Source organism: Thunnus albacares, chromosome 6, assembly GCF_914725855.1.
Source record: "Thunnus albacares chromosome 6, fThuAlb1.1, whole genome shotgun sequence".
In the NCBI taxonomy this organism is placed as follows: Eukaryota; Metazoa; Chordata; class Actinopteri; order Scombriformes; family Scombridae; genus Thunnus; species Thunnus albacares.
Window position 1 is genome coordinate 17,482,077 of NC_058111.1, and position 17,109 is coordinate 17,499,185.

General features: G+C 41.9%; 1 protein-coding gene across 1 annotated transcript in view; it reads right to left on the minus strand.

Moving 5' to 3' along the window:
* Positions 1-17,109, minus strand: part of si:ch211-286b4.4 — a 54,826-nt gene that overhangs the window by 25,512 nt on the left and 12,205 nt on the right. Inside the window, exons 24-57 of the mRNA XM_044353624.1 lie at positions 16,578-16,779; positions 16,124-16,264; positions 15,837-16,022; positions 15,471-15,542; positions 15,217-15,343; positions 14,969-15,102; positions 14,353-14,550; positions 13,974-14,123; positions 13,225-13,404; positions 12,701-12,817; positions 11,652-11,801; positions 11,292-11,444; positions 10,784-10,999; positions 10,145-10,249; positions 9,420-9,564; positions 9,063-9,274; positions 8,620-8,838; positions 8,302-8,408; positions 7,287-7,440; positions 6,794-6,893; positions 6,392-6,564; positions 5,940-6,176; positions 5,583-5,770; positions 5,094-5,214; positions 4,602-4,752; positions 4,256-4,395; positions 3,920-4,066; positions 3,444-3,572; positions 2,796-2,951; positions 1,711-1,827; positions 1,442-1,603; positions 1,060-1,278; positions 630-800; positions 149-283 (exon numbers count right to left, since the gene is read on the minus strand). Coding sequence (XP_044209559.1) covers positions 149-283; positions 630-800; positions 1,060-1,278; positions 1,442-1,603; positions 1,711-1,827; positions 2,796-2,951; positions 3,444-3,572; positions 3,920-4,066; positions 4,256-4,395; positions 4,602-4,752; positions 5,094-5,214; positions 5,583-5,770; positions 5,940-6,176; positions 6,392-6,564; positions 6,794-6,893; positions 7,287-7,440; positions 8,302-8,408; positions 8,620-8,838; positions 9,063-9,274; positions 9,420-9,564; positions 10,145-10,249; positions 10,784-10,999; positions 11,292-11,444; positions 11,652-11,801; positions 12,701-12,817; positions 13,225-13,404; positions 13,974-14,123; positions 14,353-14,550; positions 14,969-15,102; positions 15,217-15,343; positions 15,471-15,542; positions 15,837-16,022; positions 16,124-16,264; positions 16,578-16,779 — 5,314 coding nt within the window. The remainder of the gene's footprint in view (positions 1-148; positions 284-629; positions 801-1,059; positions 1,279-1,441; positions 1,604-1,710; positions 1,828-2,795; positions 2,952-3,443; positions 3,573-3,919; positions 4,067-4,255; positions 4,396-4,601; positions 4,753-5,093; positions 5,215-5,582; positions 5,771-5,939; positions 6,177-6,391; positions 6,565-6,793; positions 6,894-7,286; positions 7,441-8,301; positions 8,409-8,619; positions 8,839-9,062; positions 9,275-9,419; positions 9,565-10,144; positions 10,250-10,783; positions 11,000-11,291; positions 11,445-11,651; positions 11,802-12,700; positions 12,818-13,224; positions 13,405-13,973; positions 14,124-14,352; positions 14,551-14,968; positions 15,103-15,216; positions 15,344-15,470; positions 15,543-15,836; positions 16,023-16,123; positions 16,265-16,577; positions 16,780-17,109) is intronic.

Here is a 17,109-nt window from a genome sequence, read left to right on the forward strand (position 1 = left end):
GATCAGATAAAATCAGTCATATGTCACAGCAATTATATTAAGTGGGACTACCGTGTCATGAACAAGGAAAATAACGTGCATATCTGCACTTTAGGGGATGAACAAGTATTGCACTGAGTGCACAAGTTCACTGTCAGGATTTACCCACCCCTGGGGCATATATCTCCTCTGTAGGTGGTACATGCATAATGTGGACTCTTGAGACATGGCGGTGAGTGAGTCACAGTATGGTCTGAATCTGCCCGTGGCGCCATTACCACTTCGATCCAGCTCGCGTCTCTCCCTATAATAGAACATGGCAGATAAAACATGAAAGATGTCTAAGTTAATATCTTTGTCTCGCAGACAGGAAACCAAAGAGGAGCCTCTCCTCTCTCTCTACATGCTAATTTAACACTTTTGACTGTCAAGGGAACAACATCTTTTTACAATGTAACACTGTAAGGCAATAATTAATTGTAGAATACTTAAGTGAAAGGTCAAACTGAAAAGCCACTGCTTTGTGGGACATTTATCAAGGCACGTAAGGCTTTGCACTCTGGTTGAATAGCCTGAAAAAAATTGATGTACTGCCCTTTCAAAGGAAGCATTTATTGTGTTATTACAAACTGAAGAAACCCATATTTTACCAGAATTACTGGAGTTATCGAAGCAGGACATATTGTGCATCCAAGAGGCGGCGTCTGTCTTTGTGGTATAAACCTCCAATATTTCATGAAGACAGCTGAACGAAGAGGGGGTGGCTTGGGGTGTGGGGCTATCTGCACCACCGGAACAAAAGAAACCTGCAAAACACAGACCTACCACCGGGAGGTATTATAAATTGGAATGGAATGATTACACATCTAATTATATGGGAGTTCAGCCTGATGATCAGCCATTAAGTTTCATTTAGATTCAGATAATGTGATGTGTATGACTCCTGAACCTATACTTAGTTGCAGTGTACAGCTGAAATAGGAAATGTTGTGGATTTTACACAATAAGCCTTCAATACTCAATGAGCAATGATAAGCCTGACTGTTGTTGACTAATGGGAAACCTGGTGTAATCCCCCACCTGTGGGCTGTGATGCTCCAGGACTGAGGCAGTATTTCCCCGGTGGGCAGGGGTGGCAGTGAGAGGAAGAGGAAGCTCCAGGCTCTGTGAGGAAGCTGCCAACAGGACAGGGTTTGGGTGACCCACTACCCTGAGGACAGAAGTGTCCCATGGGACAAACATCTCCGTAAGGCTGGGAGACGGGAGAAGGCTCAGTGGACCCCAGGGAACAAAAATGTCCTGTGGTAGACAATGTAGTTAGATATCTCACAGAGAACATTGCAACATTTACACTGAAGGATAAATGTGGCTTAATACAGAACACACATACAAGAGAGGAAAAGACACTTTTATAACACAATTCTCTGACATCCTCTCCCTTGGTGATAGGGGCCTGTCAGACCTGGGCTGCAGGGTCCAGACGGCTCTGCCAGAGCAGTGCTGTTACAGAAGAAGCCAGAGGGGCAGGGGGAGCAGTCGATGAGGGACGTCCTGCCAGCTGATGGACCGACAGCACCCGTTGGACATGGAGATGGCACAGATGAACCTTCCATACAGTAAAAACCTGGGCAAGGTGAGGTGTCCCATTTCATAATATGCTCCAGTTCACCTTTGTTTCTTTGTGTATAGTTTATAGTATATAAACATGAGGGTGCAGATGTGTTTTTTAACCTGGTGGGCAGATGTTACAAGCAGACTGTCCAGATGAAGACTGAAAAGTGCCAGGGCTACAGATGGCCGGCTCAGCACTACCAAGCGGGCACGCATGGCCAGGTGGGCACTGGCATCCTGTGACACAATCAGATAAGCAATCAAGAATTTTCAAACTCTCATCTCCATTTTAACAATAAAAACAAGAGTAATTTGCATTTGAAATGTAGTGCTACTATGATTTATCCACATAAGTTCATTTAGGGGGGCATTATCCATGAAAGCAAGCATGGCTGCTGTATTTCACCATGCCCAGTGTGGTACCACACAAACAAAGCAATGAAGAAGAGAATGACTCGTCCTGTATGAAAATCCTGGGGGAGACGAGGAGAAGAGAAAGCAGGCTCAGCAGCAGGTGCCCTGACTCTGACAGCGACGAGCTGGAAACTATTTATAGCTTCTGGGCCATTTCATGCTCAAATTAGCAAAATGTCTTCCTGATAAAAGGCGAAAAGGGGACAAAGATGCCTTTCATAGAAACTCTAGGTGCACATGTAACACAGGAGGAGGAGGAGAAGAAAACCCCATCTGAGGCATAAAATAATCTCCATGGTACATGTAGATGTACGGTTTGTAAAGTAATTGATGAGTTCTGCTACACACTACTAGTTACAGCACCGGTTACTACACAGTTACACCATAACTAAATTTAGGGTGTAGAAAGACAGGTAATGTAAACATCTCATGGAAAATAAGTTAAGTATGCAGTTATTACAGTTAAAACCACTCCTAGAAAAGTGCCACCTGATAAGTTATTGAATACATTATTGGCTAATTGGCATGCAACCTGATGTATAATTTACAAGTAAAGTTTACCTCACTACTTTCAATACAACCATTTTTTCTCTATAGTATTCTGTCCATTCCCTAATTAAAGATGTATAGTACAGTACTACAGTAAGTGAAGCTTGGTGTACTGAACCAAATATTGGGAAACCAGACATGGTCGATGAGATCAGACACTAAGTGAAAAAAAAAAGAAAATGATGAAGTGCAAAGACTACAGTAGTTAAACCTGAGCTGACCCCTGATGATGCACATTGTACCTGGCTGATGTCCAGACACTGATTCTGGTGGACAGAACCACCCGGGGGGACAGAGGAGGTCAGCAGAGATCTGAGCCCACAAGGGGCAGTAAAAACCCGGGTAACAAGCTCCACAGTCTGCCTCAGACTCAGCCCCAGACCTCCCCAGGAAAGTGCCTATATGGAGGAGACAAATTATCATGAGAATAAAAATAACTCCCTCTAGTTCTTTTTCTTTGTCACACACACACACACACAGAAGGAAATAGCATGATGTAACAGTGTCTTGTGTGCACACCGTAGATGGCTCCATTTATTCACTTGGTTAAGTAGCTAGCTGACCATTATGACAGTTTTATTGGACTCCCATTAGGTTTTACTACCTCCTCTAAAGTTCTGGATACATTAAGCCAGTATACTGTACCTCTGGGGGCTTTATGGCACTGTACACTACCTTTGGAAGCAATGTAATAAAAAGCAGGAGGTCGGACACATAACTCTCTCGGGGAAATGACTGGGGGCTTATATACTTCCGCTACTACCACTACTACTACTACTACTACTACTACTACTACTACTACTACTACTACTACTACTACTACTTAGCAGGTTCATGATAAATTACAACAGAAATTCTTTCAGACCTCTCTGGATATGTTGGTTTGGTACCTGGAGGACAGGGGCTTGGCCTTTCACTCCCTTTAGGACAATAGTGACCGGCAGGACATACATCACCATGGAACTGACCTGGGGTTGAAACACCAGGAAGTGGGGATGGTGACGTGGTATCTCCTGTAACTGAGACAATAGACCTTTATTGGATGTCATTACTCATTAGGTTAGTGAGTGAACTAAAAGGCCAGAGCCATTTTCTCTAATTCCACAGAGGAATATACTGCTAAGAGAAAGCAGTGGGGACTGGTAAATGTTCGGTGGAGACCTCTCCAGCTGATGTAGTCAAAATCCATGAAAAGGTTAAATAATAACTAAGGAGGAAAAATGGTCAACAGCACAGCATTTTATAACCTCATGACAGATTTACCTGAGTCCGTATATTACAAATACCATTTTTAAAACAACCCGTTGTGCATGTTTCCATGCTTCTATTAACACTACATTGAGCGCAAGTAGAAGAATCTTGTTACCTGTGATATTACCCCAAGGTGCGGCAGTTTTGGATCCTTCTGTGCAGTAGAAGCCTGGGTTGCATGGTCCAGATGGGGAAGAGAGGCCAACCTCCGCACAGTAATGGCCTGACAAACATGGCTGACATACTTCTATAGACACTGCCCCTGGAACACCAAAAATACAGCTTATATGTTTAATTAATTAAAAATCCTACCCTTCTGATAAAGAAGGGTAGGAATTTTTCTCATTTATTTACAAAGATTCACACCATCAACAACTTTCGTTAACACAGCCTATTATGTTCAAATGTCACCAAGGGTGTATCTGTTTAATCATTCATTGTTATATGTCACCATCTATGGAGCTGAAGGTGCCTGCAGGGCAGGGAACCATATAGCTGGTACCCTGAGGGCAGTAGGACCCTGCAGAGCAAGGGCCTCCTGTTGGGCCTCCCTCTGGCTGGGCAGAAACAGAACCGTGGATACAGAGGTAACTATGGGCAGAGAGATGATGAGGACAGAGAAGATTTGGGAGGGGGATGTGGGAAGTGATAGATGAGAAAGACAGAGGGAGAGACAGAGCATAAGGGAGGTTTAATTATAGACAAGGGAGACAGAATTAAACAGAAACAGGATGTCATATCTCTCATAGTCTGTCTGTAAGCATGATGAAATACGTGTTCAGTTTGCCTGTGTTTACCCAGGAGAGCAGTCCCCAGTGGGAGCAGCCAGTCCAGAGGAACGGCAGTATCTCCCTGGAGGGCAGAGCTCACAGCCCGACTTATTGAACAACCCCATCTGCCTGCTAAAGGCACCAGCTGGGCATGGGAATGCTACACCAGACTGCGTTCCTGTAGATAAATAGCGTTTAATATCTACAGATGGTCCAGGACTAAACATCACAGAACAGTTTGTGAAGACCATCCTTATCTTGATTACGCTCTGTGATGGCCATTTGCATAATTAGAAAGCCATTTACTGTTACAGCCACTTGTTCAGGAGTACACACGAAACAAGAGCACTATTCAACAACATATCCCATGCAATACAACACATTATTAGTTAATTAATCAGTGTAATTATGTGAGCAACATCACTTGTGTCCCACATATACTTCTGTCTAATGAGTCTGATAACTTTGTATGTTTGTCATGCATGAATGTGTTGCAATGACTGCACTATTGTATCCTACCTGGTGGGCAATAATGTCCTTTAGGACACAGCATGGGAGTGTGAGTCCCAGACACATGCCCAATGTCAGCATCGACTGAGCCAGCACAGTAAAATCCTGCTGGGCATTTAACACACTCTGCCTGTGGAGGAGTATTCATGGATATAATTTTTGCTACACAGTGCATACACAAAATTATGACTACATATGGTCTCTAATATGAACAGATACAAACACGTCAGACTCCTGCTTTAGATATAAAAGCTCCATAACTTCCTCCAGAATGTGCAGATTACACAGTCTCACACTGCACAAAAATTCCATTTTTACAGGTCATATACAGTTAGTTAACAGCACTGTTTATGACAAATATGTAGGAATCCATTGTATCAAGTCACCTACTGTGTAAGGCAGGAGCACAGTGACTATGGGGTCACTTGTAAAGCATTATATAGTAGGTGTTCCTTGCCTTTGTGACTGCAGGACATAACAGATCTGCATCTTCCTTACCTGCCCGGGTAAATTCTGGTAGGTCCCTGGAAAGCAGGGTACCTGTCTATGAGCTCCAGGTGGGCACATGTTTCCAGGTGAGCAGGGTATTGAGGCTTGAAGGCTGCTGTTTTCTCTACTTGGACAGTAAAAGCCAGCTGGACAGATTTGAGAAGGGAAAGGGAGCCCTCTGGTGACACACAAGAAGCCTGCAAAACAAAAGGGACACTGTTAAGCAGTCGCAAGCAGTCACATATATTGTGTGAAGGGAGTATCCCTGATAAATCAAGTTATGTAATGGGAACTTTACCCTCTGACAGATTAAATACACATAATTAAACACAAGTGAATACAAAATTGTGGTAAATAAGTGCCAACCTGGAAGACAAGGCAGGCAGTCAGAGAGATGACTGTTCCTGGTTTTGTTGCTGTAACGTCCTATTGGGCAGGGCAATGGTGCAGAGGAACCCTGGGGACAGTAATGACCTTCAGGACACCTGTCACCTGTCATCCCTCCATCCTCTGGTGTGGGGGACGAAGTCCCAGAGAGGCAGTAATACCCAGCACCACACTGGCCTGATACAACACCCATTCCAGAGGATGCACAGAATGAACCTTTTTTGTAAAAATAGAGAAACTGGGTGAAATGGAAAACCTTTATCCCAGTTAGGATACAGTATATCATTATAATGCTCCTCTTGATCCTGGTTTTTAACAATAGCTGTTGTATGAAGTGCACTTTTTGTTAATATAATAAGTTCATTTTAAGCCCTGAGTCAACTACATACTTTAAGGAATTTCATAATCATTAGCAGTAAATGATGTGTGACCTGGAGGGCAGGGCAAGCAGTCCTGGGGTTTTGCCATCCGAGTGTTCGGATTGATGGATCCAGCTGGACACGGGTACTGGTGTTTGGACCAGGTCCCGGACGGACAGTAATGACCCACTGGACACTCATAACTCTCTGACAGAGAGCCGTTGCTACTGCGAGGACAATAAAAACTATCCAGACAAAAACAAAGATGGAATAATTTACTTCTTGGCTGCTGGTGATGGCAGTGATGCGTGGATGTACTTGTGTCTGTGCGTGTATATGTGTGTGCAAAGTAAGAGGGAAATTGTATTGTATGTATATTTACAGTTCTTGCATAATCCACTGTGTTTAAATGCGCAAATGTGTATATGTTTATGGTACAGAGTGATTGTGTGTCTCCGTGATAAGCAAATTTACCCCTGGGGACAGACACTGCAGCTGGCTCGGCCATCTTCTGTACTGATGGTTCCCAGGGGGCACTGCTGAGGAGCCGCAGAGCCCTCAGAACAGTAATAACCTAGTTGTGTGAAGACGAGAGTCATGAAAGAGATACGCACACTCAAGCACACGCACACAAACACGTACAATCCACAGGGGACAGGGTTCGATTTCCAGTGTCAACAACAGAGCAGCTGCTTATGTTTAGCCCTATTAACTTGAAAGAGTGTTTTGTTTACCTGTTCAGTAAGCTGTCTCTGGGCTTATGTAAGTTCTAAACTTAATTATGTGCTTTTGTGTTTCCTGCAATACCATGCATGGTATTGCTTTTGGCTGCTATTTACTGTCTACACAATGGCTACCTGATTACATTATACCCATGTGCTCTTCCTTTTTGTGTTGCCTTGGACACATTTGTCCACATAACAAATTAAGACACAGATGTCTAACTTATGCTGAGAGACCCGATCACCTTTTGGGCACGGTCCTCCACGGCTGTCTCTCAAAGGAGGGTCAGGACGATCTGCACCTCCCAGACAGAAGAAGCTTTCCCAGCATTCTCCTGAAGGTGCTGAGAGACCCACGGCATTGCAATAGTAACCAGGGAGACACGGCTGGCAATCCTCCTGAGAGGGGAAATGAGAGAGACAAAGAGAGACAGAGAGGAAGGAAAAGGAGGAGAGGAAGAAAGACAGATAAAGTGGCTGTAAGAAAATTGAAAAAGAGTGCCTCATTGCAACATTGATTTGGGAGTAGATACTGACTGTCTGCCTGAAAGACAGAGAAAACTGAACTGAACAAAACTGAAAGCTGCTGTATATAATATATTGTATAGAGGTGGTGTAGCAGTGGCTAGTGTCCAAAATGATGCTGTACAGAGACCCAGAGTGTTCAGTATTAAATAATCTATACATTATGAGATGAATAATCATATGAATAAATACAGACAATGTATAAGAAACTCAAATAATCCAATACATTTTTTGAAGTCAGCTCATTATTATGAAATGTTATGTCATCCTGCTTCTTTGACATCAGTTTTTATTTCAAAATGTTCTTTTTCTGAGGATTTTTTTTTCCTTAAATGATTGTTTTATTTCATAAGTCTTTGTCAATCAAGAGAAACAGGACAGAGCTAGTTAAGGCGTTGTAATTATGGGATAAGTTGTTGCATTGGTCTGCATGAATATATATTTTGTTTGTATATATTCTAATGATAATGTATTGCATGTCTTGTTTATTAATTTAATATTGAACACTTTGGGTCTTCATAATGCTGCACAAAACAATCTTGAATTATGCAGTTGTTCATTTTTGTTTAATCCATAAACTAATTTTCACAATTCACACAACAAAAAAAGAAAAATCACTAAACAACGAATGTTTACAGTTTCAATCAAAACTTCATCCTTGAGGAGATTCAAAGGTAAAGACTTCTCTCTCAATCATAGCCATGGAGACATGTGAGTGTGATGAGTCAAAGCGACCTGGGAGACTAATTTGGTGAGGTTAGAGAATGTTCCACGTGGACAGGGCAGAGGATGGACGGTGGCCTGGGGGCAGTAATGACCAGCAGGACATGGCCCTCCCTCTCCTAGTAAGAGACACAGAGAACAAGGTTGCCATTTCTCGACCACTTCAAAATAGGATCACTGCTGGAGAATATGAATTATAAGACCCAGGAGGTGACAAATCCATTTTCTGACATATACATTAGAAAAAATGTGGTATTATCAGACTATACTGTATTGTATTTCCTGAATGTGTGAACACTCAGCACATGTCTGGTGAAGATATTTGTTTACCTGCAGCCTGTGAGAGAGGTTGTGGAGAAGTGTTTCCATGTGAGCAGTAATATCCTTCCTGACATGGTCCAGTGACAGCTGTGCCATTTCTGGAAGAGCAGTAATGGCCACCGTCACACTGCCTGCACTGAGAGATAGACCAGTAGCCAGGGTCAGGACCATAAGTTCCCTCTGGACAGCTTCTCATGTCAAATCCAGTTCCTTCAGGGCAGTAGAATCCTGGAGGCCGCAAAACAAACACAAAGAAATGCATAAATATGACGAATACAAAAACTTGTTTCAATCGTTGGGTGAGTGTATATTTATGTGTATTTATCAATCATTTTACTCCAGAAACAGTGATCTTTCATCATGGAAATTTTATAATAATATCAGACAATCAGCATACAACTGAAAATATATTTTGGCAGCATTTATCAGAGCATAAACAGCAAAACACAAACCTGCAGGACACAAGTACAAAGAGCCAGTCACACAGTACCAGCCTGGTACACAGGGCTCACACTGAGTAGCATATGTAACAGCTACATATGTCCCCGGAACACAGGGCACAGGTTGAACAGTTCCTTCTGGGCAGTAATAACCCTCAGGACAAGGTCCCCCTGTAATTCCATCAGTAGGGGTGGATGTGACAGCTCCCTTTACACAGTAATATCTGGATATGAAACATGAGAGTATTAAAACTCATGCACACATTTTATGTGTGCAAGGGCAAGTGGTGGCTAGTTTTACAACAGGGGATGATAAAATTGCTGGGAAGCATTTCTATCATTCATATCATTTATTGCAGTCTGGTGTACCCTCCACTGCAGCGTCCAGTAGGTGCTGTTAGGCCAGCAGAGTCACAGTAAAATCCCCCAAGACAGGGATTGCAGTCCTCCTGGCTACGCAGGCCTGAGCTGTTTGACCAGCTTCCTTCAGGGCAGGCCACAGGAGCTGTGGTGCCTGTAAAGATGACATAAGAACCAACTCACATTTAAACTCCAGTAAAGTATGCAGAAAACAATTAAAAGATGACAAGAACAATGCAGATACTGGTTTTAGCTATACAATATACTATTACAGTGGGGGACATTTTTGTGTAAGCAGAATTTAAGTGAGGCACTCTTTTAAAAGTACCCATTGCTGCGTGCACTTTTGAGCAACTCAGGACAAGGCAGAGTTTACCCTACAGCAGTATTTTTTAAGCATGGGTCAGTGCCCCAAGTCAGAGAGAACAAATGTACAAATTAATCAAAAGAAAATTATATCAAAAGTTACAAGATAAATGTTGTCAGAACTTCCTGTAGGCCACCGAATGATAATTAGCATGAATAAAACATTGTAGCCCAAGAATGTTAATAGCCTCATGCAGTATAAATTTGGTTACATTAACCTATAAAACAAGCTGAATCAGCATTGTTTTACAAAAACTAGTATTTGGAAAATGTAGATCCCCTTGATACATTTTAAGCATCAACAGTGTAGCAGCACTGAGCCAGCTGCTGGTGGCTGATTGCTTATTGAGGGAAAATAAGCCAGTAACCTGAGGAGCAGTATTGACCAGGCGGACACAAGGAACCTGAGAGTCCATCCAGTGGGCTAGGAGAGGATGCTCCCTCTCTGCACCAATAACCAGCATGACACGGTCCTATGGGTAAAGAATATTACAACATTACAACATTATCATCACACACTAACGTAGACAAATTTACAGCCCTACATGATACAGACTACCACTTCTGGGTTTATACAACTGGATCATCTGAATTATAAAGTATATTTTCTCACTTACCTCCAGTGTATATAGCTTTGGAGTTTGCCTAGCTTTTGAGATATCCATCTCTGAAATAGGTGTCTCAAAACTTGGACAAAAACATAAGAGCAAAACTATGTGCACACGCAGTAAGTGAGAAAATATGTTTATTTGAAACTTGGATGAACTGCGTGTTTAAATATTAAACAAAACATGTGGAGCCTCGTTCTGAACCTTAAATTTTTCAAATAGTTTAGCTAACAACACATAATGAATATCATTAGCGTGTGGAGTGTGGGGGCTTGTTTGTTGGAATTACAGTTAAGTGTTTTTTATTATTAAACATTAAAATGTTTAATAATAAAAAACATGAAGAGAAGAGAAGAAAAGAGAAGAAAAGAGAAGGGAAGAGAGATCTCTGTTTCTCACCTGCTGGCTCTGACAGTCCCACAGAAGGACAGTATTGTCCAGCAGTGCATGGCATGCAACCTGCTAGGCTGTCTGTGCGCTGTCTTGGGTTGAAGGAGCCTATAGGGCAGGGGTGCTGATTAGGCAGGGTTGTACCTGCAGGGCAGTAATGTCCTTTAGGGCAGGGCCTCAGCAAAGAGGCATTAGCTAGACCCAGTCTCAGATCACAGTAGTAACCTTGAAAGAAGAGAAATGTGTAAATGTCTATTTTTGCTTCTAAATTAGCCCTGTCAGCATCAGAAAGTACTGAAAACATGGTGATGTGAAATTAATGTCGATATTTGCAGAGTACTTCTCTCAACAAACTGGCAAAGTGCTTTATAATAAATGCACCCGTATTTGAACAATCCATCAACATTAATAAATAAATAACTTGCTGGGTTGCTTGAGAGCAGCCTGTTCAGCAAAACAGAAATGGCACAAGACTAAATAACTGTGTTAAGGTAAAAAGAGTGAAGAGGGCTCCTACCTGCCTCACAGATAGTACAGGCTGCCTGTTTCTCTCTGTCCTGGTAGGTTCCTGAAGGGCAGGGCTCTGGGGCTGCACTAGCCGGTGGGCAGTAGTGGCCCAGAGGACATGAAAGAGCTGTAGCCACAGTCTGACCAGGAGGGCACCAATAGCCTATGGAGGTGGCAAGAGACACAATACTATAGAGTAGCATTGAGCAGGTGGTTAGCTCATCATTAAAGCATTGTTTCACAAGTCAATCAGTGTGAAAGGATGGAAAGGATGTATCAAACACATATACCTTTATTAAACAGGCAAGTCCCAGAAACTTACTTAAGTTTTATGATAGTAGTGACTCAATGTCACAATGTATGGACTGACCTTGGCTGCAGGGTCCAGTTGGAGTCCTGAGACCTGCTCTTCTGCAGTAGAAACCTGCAGTACAGGGCTGACAGCCAGCCTCACTGGTCAGACCTGGCACTGCGGAGAAAGTACCAGCTGGACACAATTCAGGCTCTCCTGAGCCCTCAACTGGAGGGTGAGAAATACCATGAGTAGGCAGTCATTCATTCATTGATTTTACATGAAATTCAGGGTTATAGGGTACTGTAGCTTATACCAGAATACATCAGACAGGAAGTGTGAAAACACCCCACACAGGTCAACAGTTTATCAACAGACTAGGACCAATGCACATGATGACTCACACTCATGCCCATGGGTAATTTAGGGTGTCCAGTCCACCTCAGTCATAAATATAGCTACTTAAGAGTCTCAAGTCCACCTAATTTGCATGCCTTTAGGCTGTGGGAAGACATTGCAGAATAAAGAAAAAACTCCAATGTAAAAGGCTGGGACCCTCTTGCTGTAAAAAAAAAAAAAATCCAATCAATACCAACTAGCAGCCCAAAGAATATAACACATGATGCGATGAGACTTAAAAATATAGAATTCATGATATCTAAGAGGACATTAAAATAAAAATCAACCATTTCAATCTCAGTAATATTTACATTTTTGGTGGACTGGCTCATATTCATTATATGACTGCAATATGTCATGGTGTATCAAGGCTTCTGTCAGAAGAAGAACTGATATATCTGCCCCCTGGATTTCCATTCAGTCTGTGATTCTACAGTATAAAGAAGCCCTTGGTCTACAGTTTTAAGGGGTGTAAAACATCAAATGATAACCACTATTTAAATCTCCCTCACAGGGGCAGAAGCTGATATGTGCTGCTGCTATTTCAGATGTTGTTTTCCTATTAAACTCAATTATAAGTATTAAAATTAAGCATAATGTCAGTCATCTGTGGACTCAATGTACTGTCTCTATCACTAAGTGCTCTATTATATGACTATTAATAAGCTTAAAAACTTTGTTGGCAAGTCAGTGATACAACCATTCCAAAGCAGTAAAGCAGGGCTTACCACAGTATGTCCCAGGTGGACAGATGCTGCCTGTTTCTCCATCTGTTGGTCTGGCCTCAGTGGCTCCACCTACACAATAATACCCAGCGGAGCACGGGCCCATCGGCAGAGCCAGACCTGGTGAGCAACATAAGTAAATGTGTTATTTTCATATTATATATCAAATAATCCTTTATTTATGTTGCCCGGGAACTGATGTCCTCTCATGCAGAATAATGTGTGCGCACTTAAAAGGCAATTAAATTGCTCTAAAGCTGTCTTATTTACTTTTTCTTACACTTCTTTTTATATACTTGTGGATTTGTATAACTTTAACATATGTACTGACCAGAACAAATTTGCCATCAAACATAGAAGGAAATCTTATAGCCACCTCAAAAGTTTTTTTTTATATTATATATATATATATATATATATATATATATATATATATATATATATATATATATATATATATATATATATATATATATATATATGGCTTGTGTGTACCATAATGTCTCTGATTATCAGTGTTGAAATACCTGAGATGTTGCAGAAGGCTCCAGGTGGACAGGCCATGGGCTCTGAGCTACCTAAGGGGCAGTAAAAGCCCACCTGGCAGCGCCCCCCTGTGGAGGTAGCTGGACAAAGACAGTTGGCATTTGTGTAATTGTCCAGGTCAAAGGGCTGGGAGTTCCAAGCTGCTGACACACAGAACCAACCTGAGAGGAACAAACACAGTGAGAGACAGAGTAGGGGACACATTAGATGATGTACTGATGTTTTGACTGCTGTCTGTCTCTGTGGTATACAAACACTCTGTCTGTTGACATATGCAGCAGCATCACCATAGATATCACTTGATATCTTTCTCAGTGCAGGGTGCAAGAAGAAGCTCAACAAGGCAGACAGACAGCAATACAGAGCAAGGTGAGAGAGATGAGTCACTGAAGAAAAACCCTTAATAAACCATGTAGCCATTGTTCTTTTTTTGAACACTTGTGTGCATTGTGTGTTTGGCATGTGGGGCCAGGCTGTTAATGCCTTTGTAAATCATTATTTTAAAGCTGTTTTTGTTGTTGAAACTGGTGTTGAGTTGTGATGTTTTGTGTTTAAAGTGTACTTTTTGTTCACTACTTCGCAAGTCTTCCTGACTACTTTGGACTGGCTTGCCGGCCCTTAAAGACAAATTGGCTGACACAGAGGACAAAGTCCTGACACTGAGAAACTAGGCTGTATGGTTGTTGTGACTGTATCTTTGGTAGAGATAAACAAAAACACTATTACTGACCAGCCTTGCATTTTCCAGACACTTTGGTCAGCCTCTCTTTCTCACAGTAGTGTCCTGGAGGACAAGGCAGGCAGCTGTCCAGACTCTGAGTCATGGGCTCTGGGTTGTAGTATCCACGAGGACAGGGAAACTGGGTGGCATGCCTAGTACCTATGTACATAATACAGTTAGACTTCAGATAAGTGCCACATGAGATATTGGTGTTTTTAATACTATAAACATTTACCTGTGATGTACAGTACATGCTAATAAATACTAAAATAAAATCTAGATAGAAGTGCCTAGCTTCTTTAGAGGCTATGCTGAGTTTACGCTGTGTCAGGTTTTTCAATGAATTCATGAAGAAATGAAAATATGACTGTTTTGGGGGTAAATTTACCATCAGGGCAGTAGAATCCAGGAGGACAGGGGAACTTGGTGAAGTTGCCAGTCTTTTCTGGACAGTAGTAGCCAGCAGGGCAGCGGGAACAGGCTGACTGGCCTGTGAGGTTGGTGTAGGTTCCAGCTGGGCAGGGCACTGGGGTTGCACTACCCATGGGGCAGTAATGAGCTGGTGGGCAAAGACCTCCTTCTGAGCCTGGAAAGGGAAAACCAATTAGATGTGGTAAATCATGGAGATTATGACTGCTAAGCCCTTAATGTGATGAATCCTGTGATAAACCCTGATTAATTCAGTAATCAGTCATTCAACAAAACACCCTCACACATTGAGATTTCCTGCATTTATCAGCATCTGTTTCTCTGATGCTTGTTCATAAGATTTCTCTCCACACATTATATATTAGTTCTGCGTTCTGCTATTTAACTTATGTATGAACTACAGTCATTATTAATCATTGATTAATTAAGCATTAAACATCTGTGCTGATATTTGAGGATGGAACCACATTACCCTGCAGACAGGATTAATGGAGCAAATAACTTTGAAATTATCCCACAAGCACACATGAAATGAACTTCTCATAACAACATAAAAGTCAATATTTTGCCTCTACCTGTGGTTGTTGTGTCTCCTCCTGGACAGTAAAACCCTGCCTGACACAGTCCAGATGGACGGCTCAGACCTGCAGTATTACAGAACTGACCCGCTGGACATTGATTACAGCCAGAGATGTCTGTCAAATAAAGACTGCAACCATACACATATAAACACATGCATACACAAACATAAAGATTTACGTGGTAAAACAAAAGGGTTTAGCTGCTTAAAAATGTGTATTATGTGATACTGATATACACCAACCTGTTAGAATATGTTCCTGCTGGACAGGGCAGTGGACGGCTGGTGCCCTCAGGACAGTACTTCCCCTTTGGACATGCTCCTCCCACTCCTGTGCTGAAGTTGCCATCCGGATTCTGAAAGTTTACACCTTGAGAAGTTGCACATTTAAGTTAGGTTTAGTTGTCTAATCCAGTTTAGCAGCAAATCAGCAGCCCACATGGTGTAGTTATCAAACTCAACAACTGTGCTAGCATCATAGTGTACATGAAGTGTACCTGCTATGCAGTAGTAACCAGCCTGACATGGCCCAGTGGGTTCAAACAGACCCCAGTCCTCACAGTAAAACCCTGTTAGAACAGCACAAAGAATTGAAAGCATCACTGCAGATAGAAGAACAAAAAGGCTATCACACTTGTCAGCATAGAAAATATTCCTTCTCTGATTAATTAAATATCATAAAATATTCCCTTAACAAAATGATTAATTCCCTCTCATTTAAAGCAATAACTTCCCACACTTGCAAGCAAATAATAAGAATTTATTACATTAAATAAAACCCAATTCAACTTACTAAATATTTAATGGCAGGATTTCCAGTGTCCTCCAAAGATATTAAGACAACCATGTGACAATACTCTCACCTGCTGGACATATGAGGCACTGCTCCACTTGGCTGAGGCCAAACTGGGGGCTGTATGTGCCAGGAGGGCAGGGCAGGATGCCCTCGACACCGCCACCGAGACAGTAGTGTCCTGCTGGACAGCGCTGGACATCTTCTCCTGATAGACAGTAGGTCCCTGAGGGGCAGTCATCACATGCTTCTGCCCCTTTAGGCAATAAAGAAAGAATGACATAATGAAAGGAATGCAGGCATTAAAATCCTTATAACTCATATGTTATGTAATTTCATCAGATGAATTTTCTATACCTGTAGTGTTTGTGTAAGTCCCATCAGGGCAGAGTGCAGGAGAGGTTGAGCCCATGGGACAGAAGTGTCCAATTGGACAAATGTTCCCTGTCACACCATCTGAGGGCATCGGGGACACTGCCCTTCCAGAACAGTAGTATCCTATAAATCAGTGGATACAAAAGTTTAGTAACTTAAAACACTGAAGCGATGATGATCTCATGTACAAAATCTTTTCTGTTTGTGTTTTTTTTCCTTGTTGCACTGTTTTTGTGTTTTTAACAATGAACTGACATTCTATATGGACAGGTTTCAAATGGTCAATCAACAAAAATCTAAATTACTTCATTACAATTTTACGAATAATTTGATATTATTCTCTGTTGACTGCTGTTTGTATTTACTGACAGTTTAAAAACATGAAACAACATCAAATCTGCTTTCTTCCATTGTAGCAGATAATTTATTCCCACACCTGTATCACAGGTTCCCGAGGGCTGGCTGAGCCCAGTACTGTTGCAGTAGAGTCCAGGAGGGCAGGGCCAGCAAGAGGACAGGTTTTGGCTTCCTACAGTATTACTCCAGGTTCCTACAGGGCAGGGGTGCTGCTGGGGGAACTTGGTCCCTCGTGGACAAACATAGCCTGCAGGACACACACTGCCAGAGGCCACAGCCACCTGTGGGAGTGTTGGCGTAATCATCAGAATACCACAAAGTTGGACCATTTTGGCTTTCAGTTAAAGTCAGAAGAAGAAAAGTTAAAGCTGTAGGCAGTTTGAGTTTGTAGCTGTCATTCATTTCCCACGCACTATCAGCAGCTTATCCAAAAAAAACACTTTTGAGGAACAAATTTTATTTATTTAATAAATGCAAACTTGTATTAAACATGCCTCTAAATAAATATTCATATCAAATGGCAGGAAACATTTTAGCAGTTAAAGTGTGTGGGAAATTAACAGCTGCCATGATCTAGAAAGCAAAAAATGTAAGTTTCCACCTCATTAGTT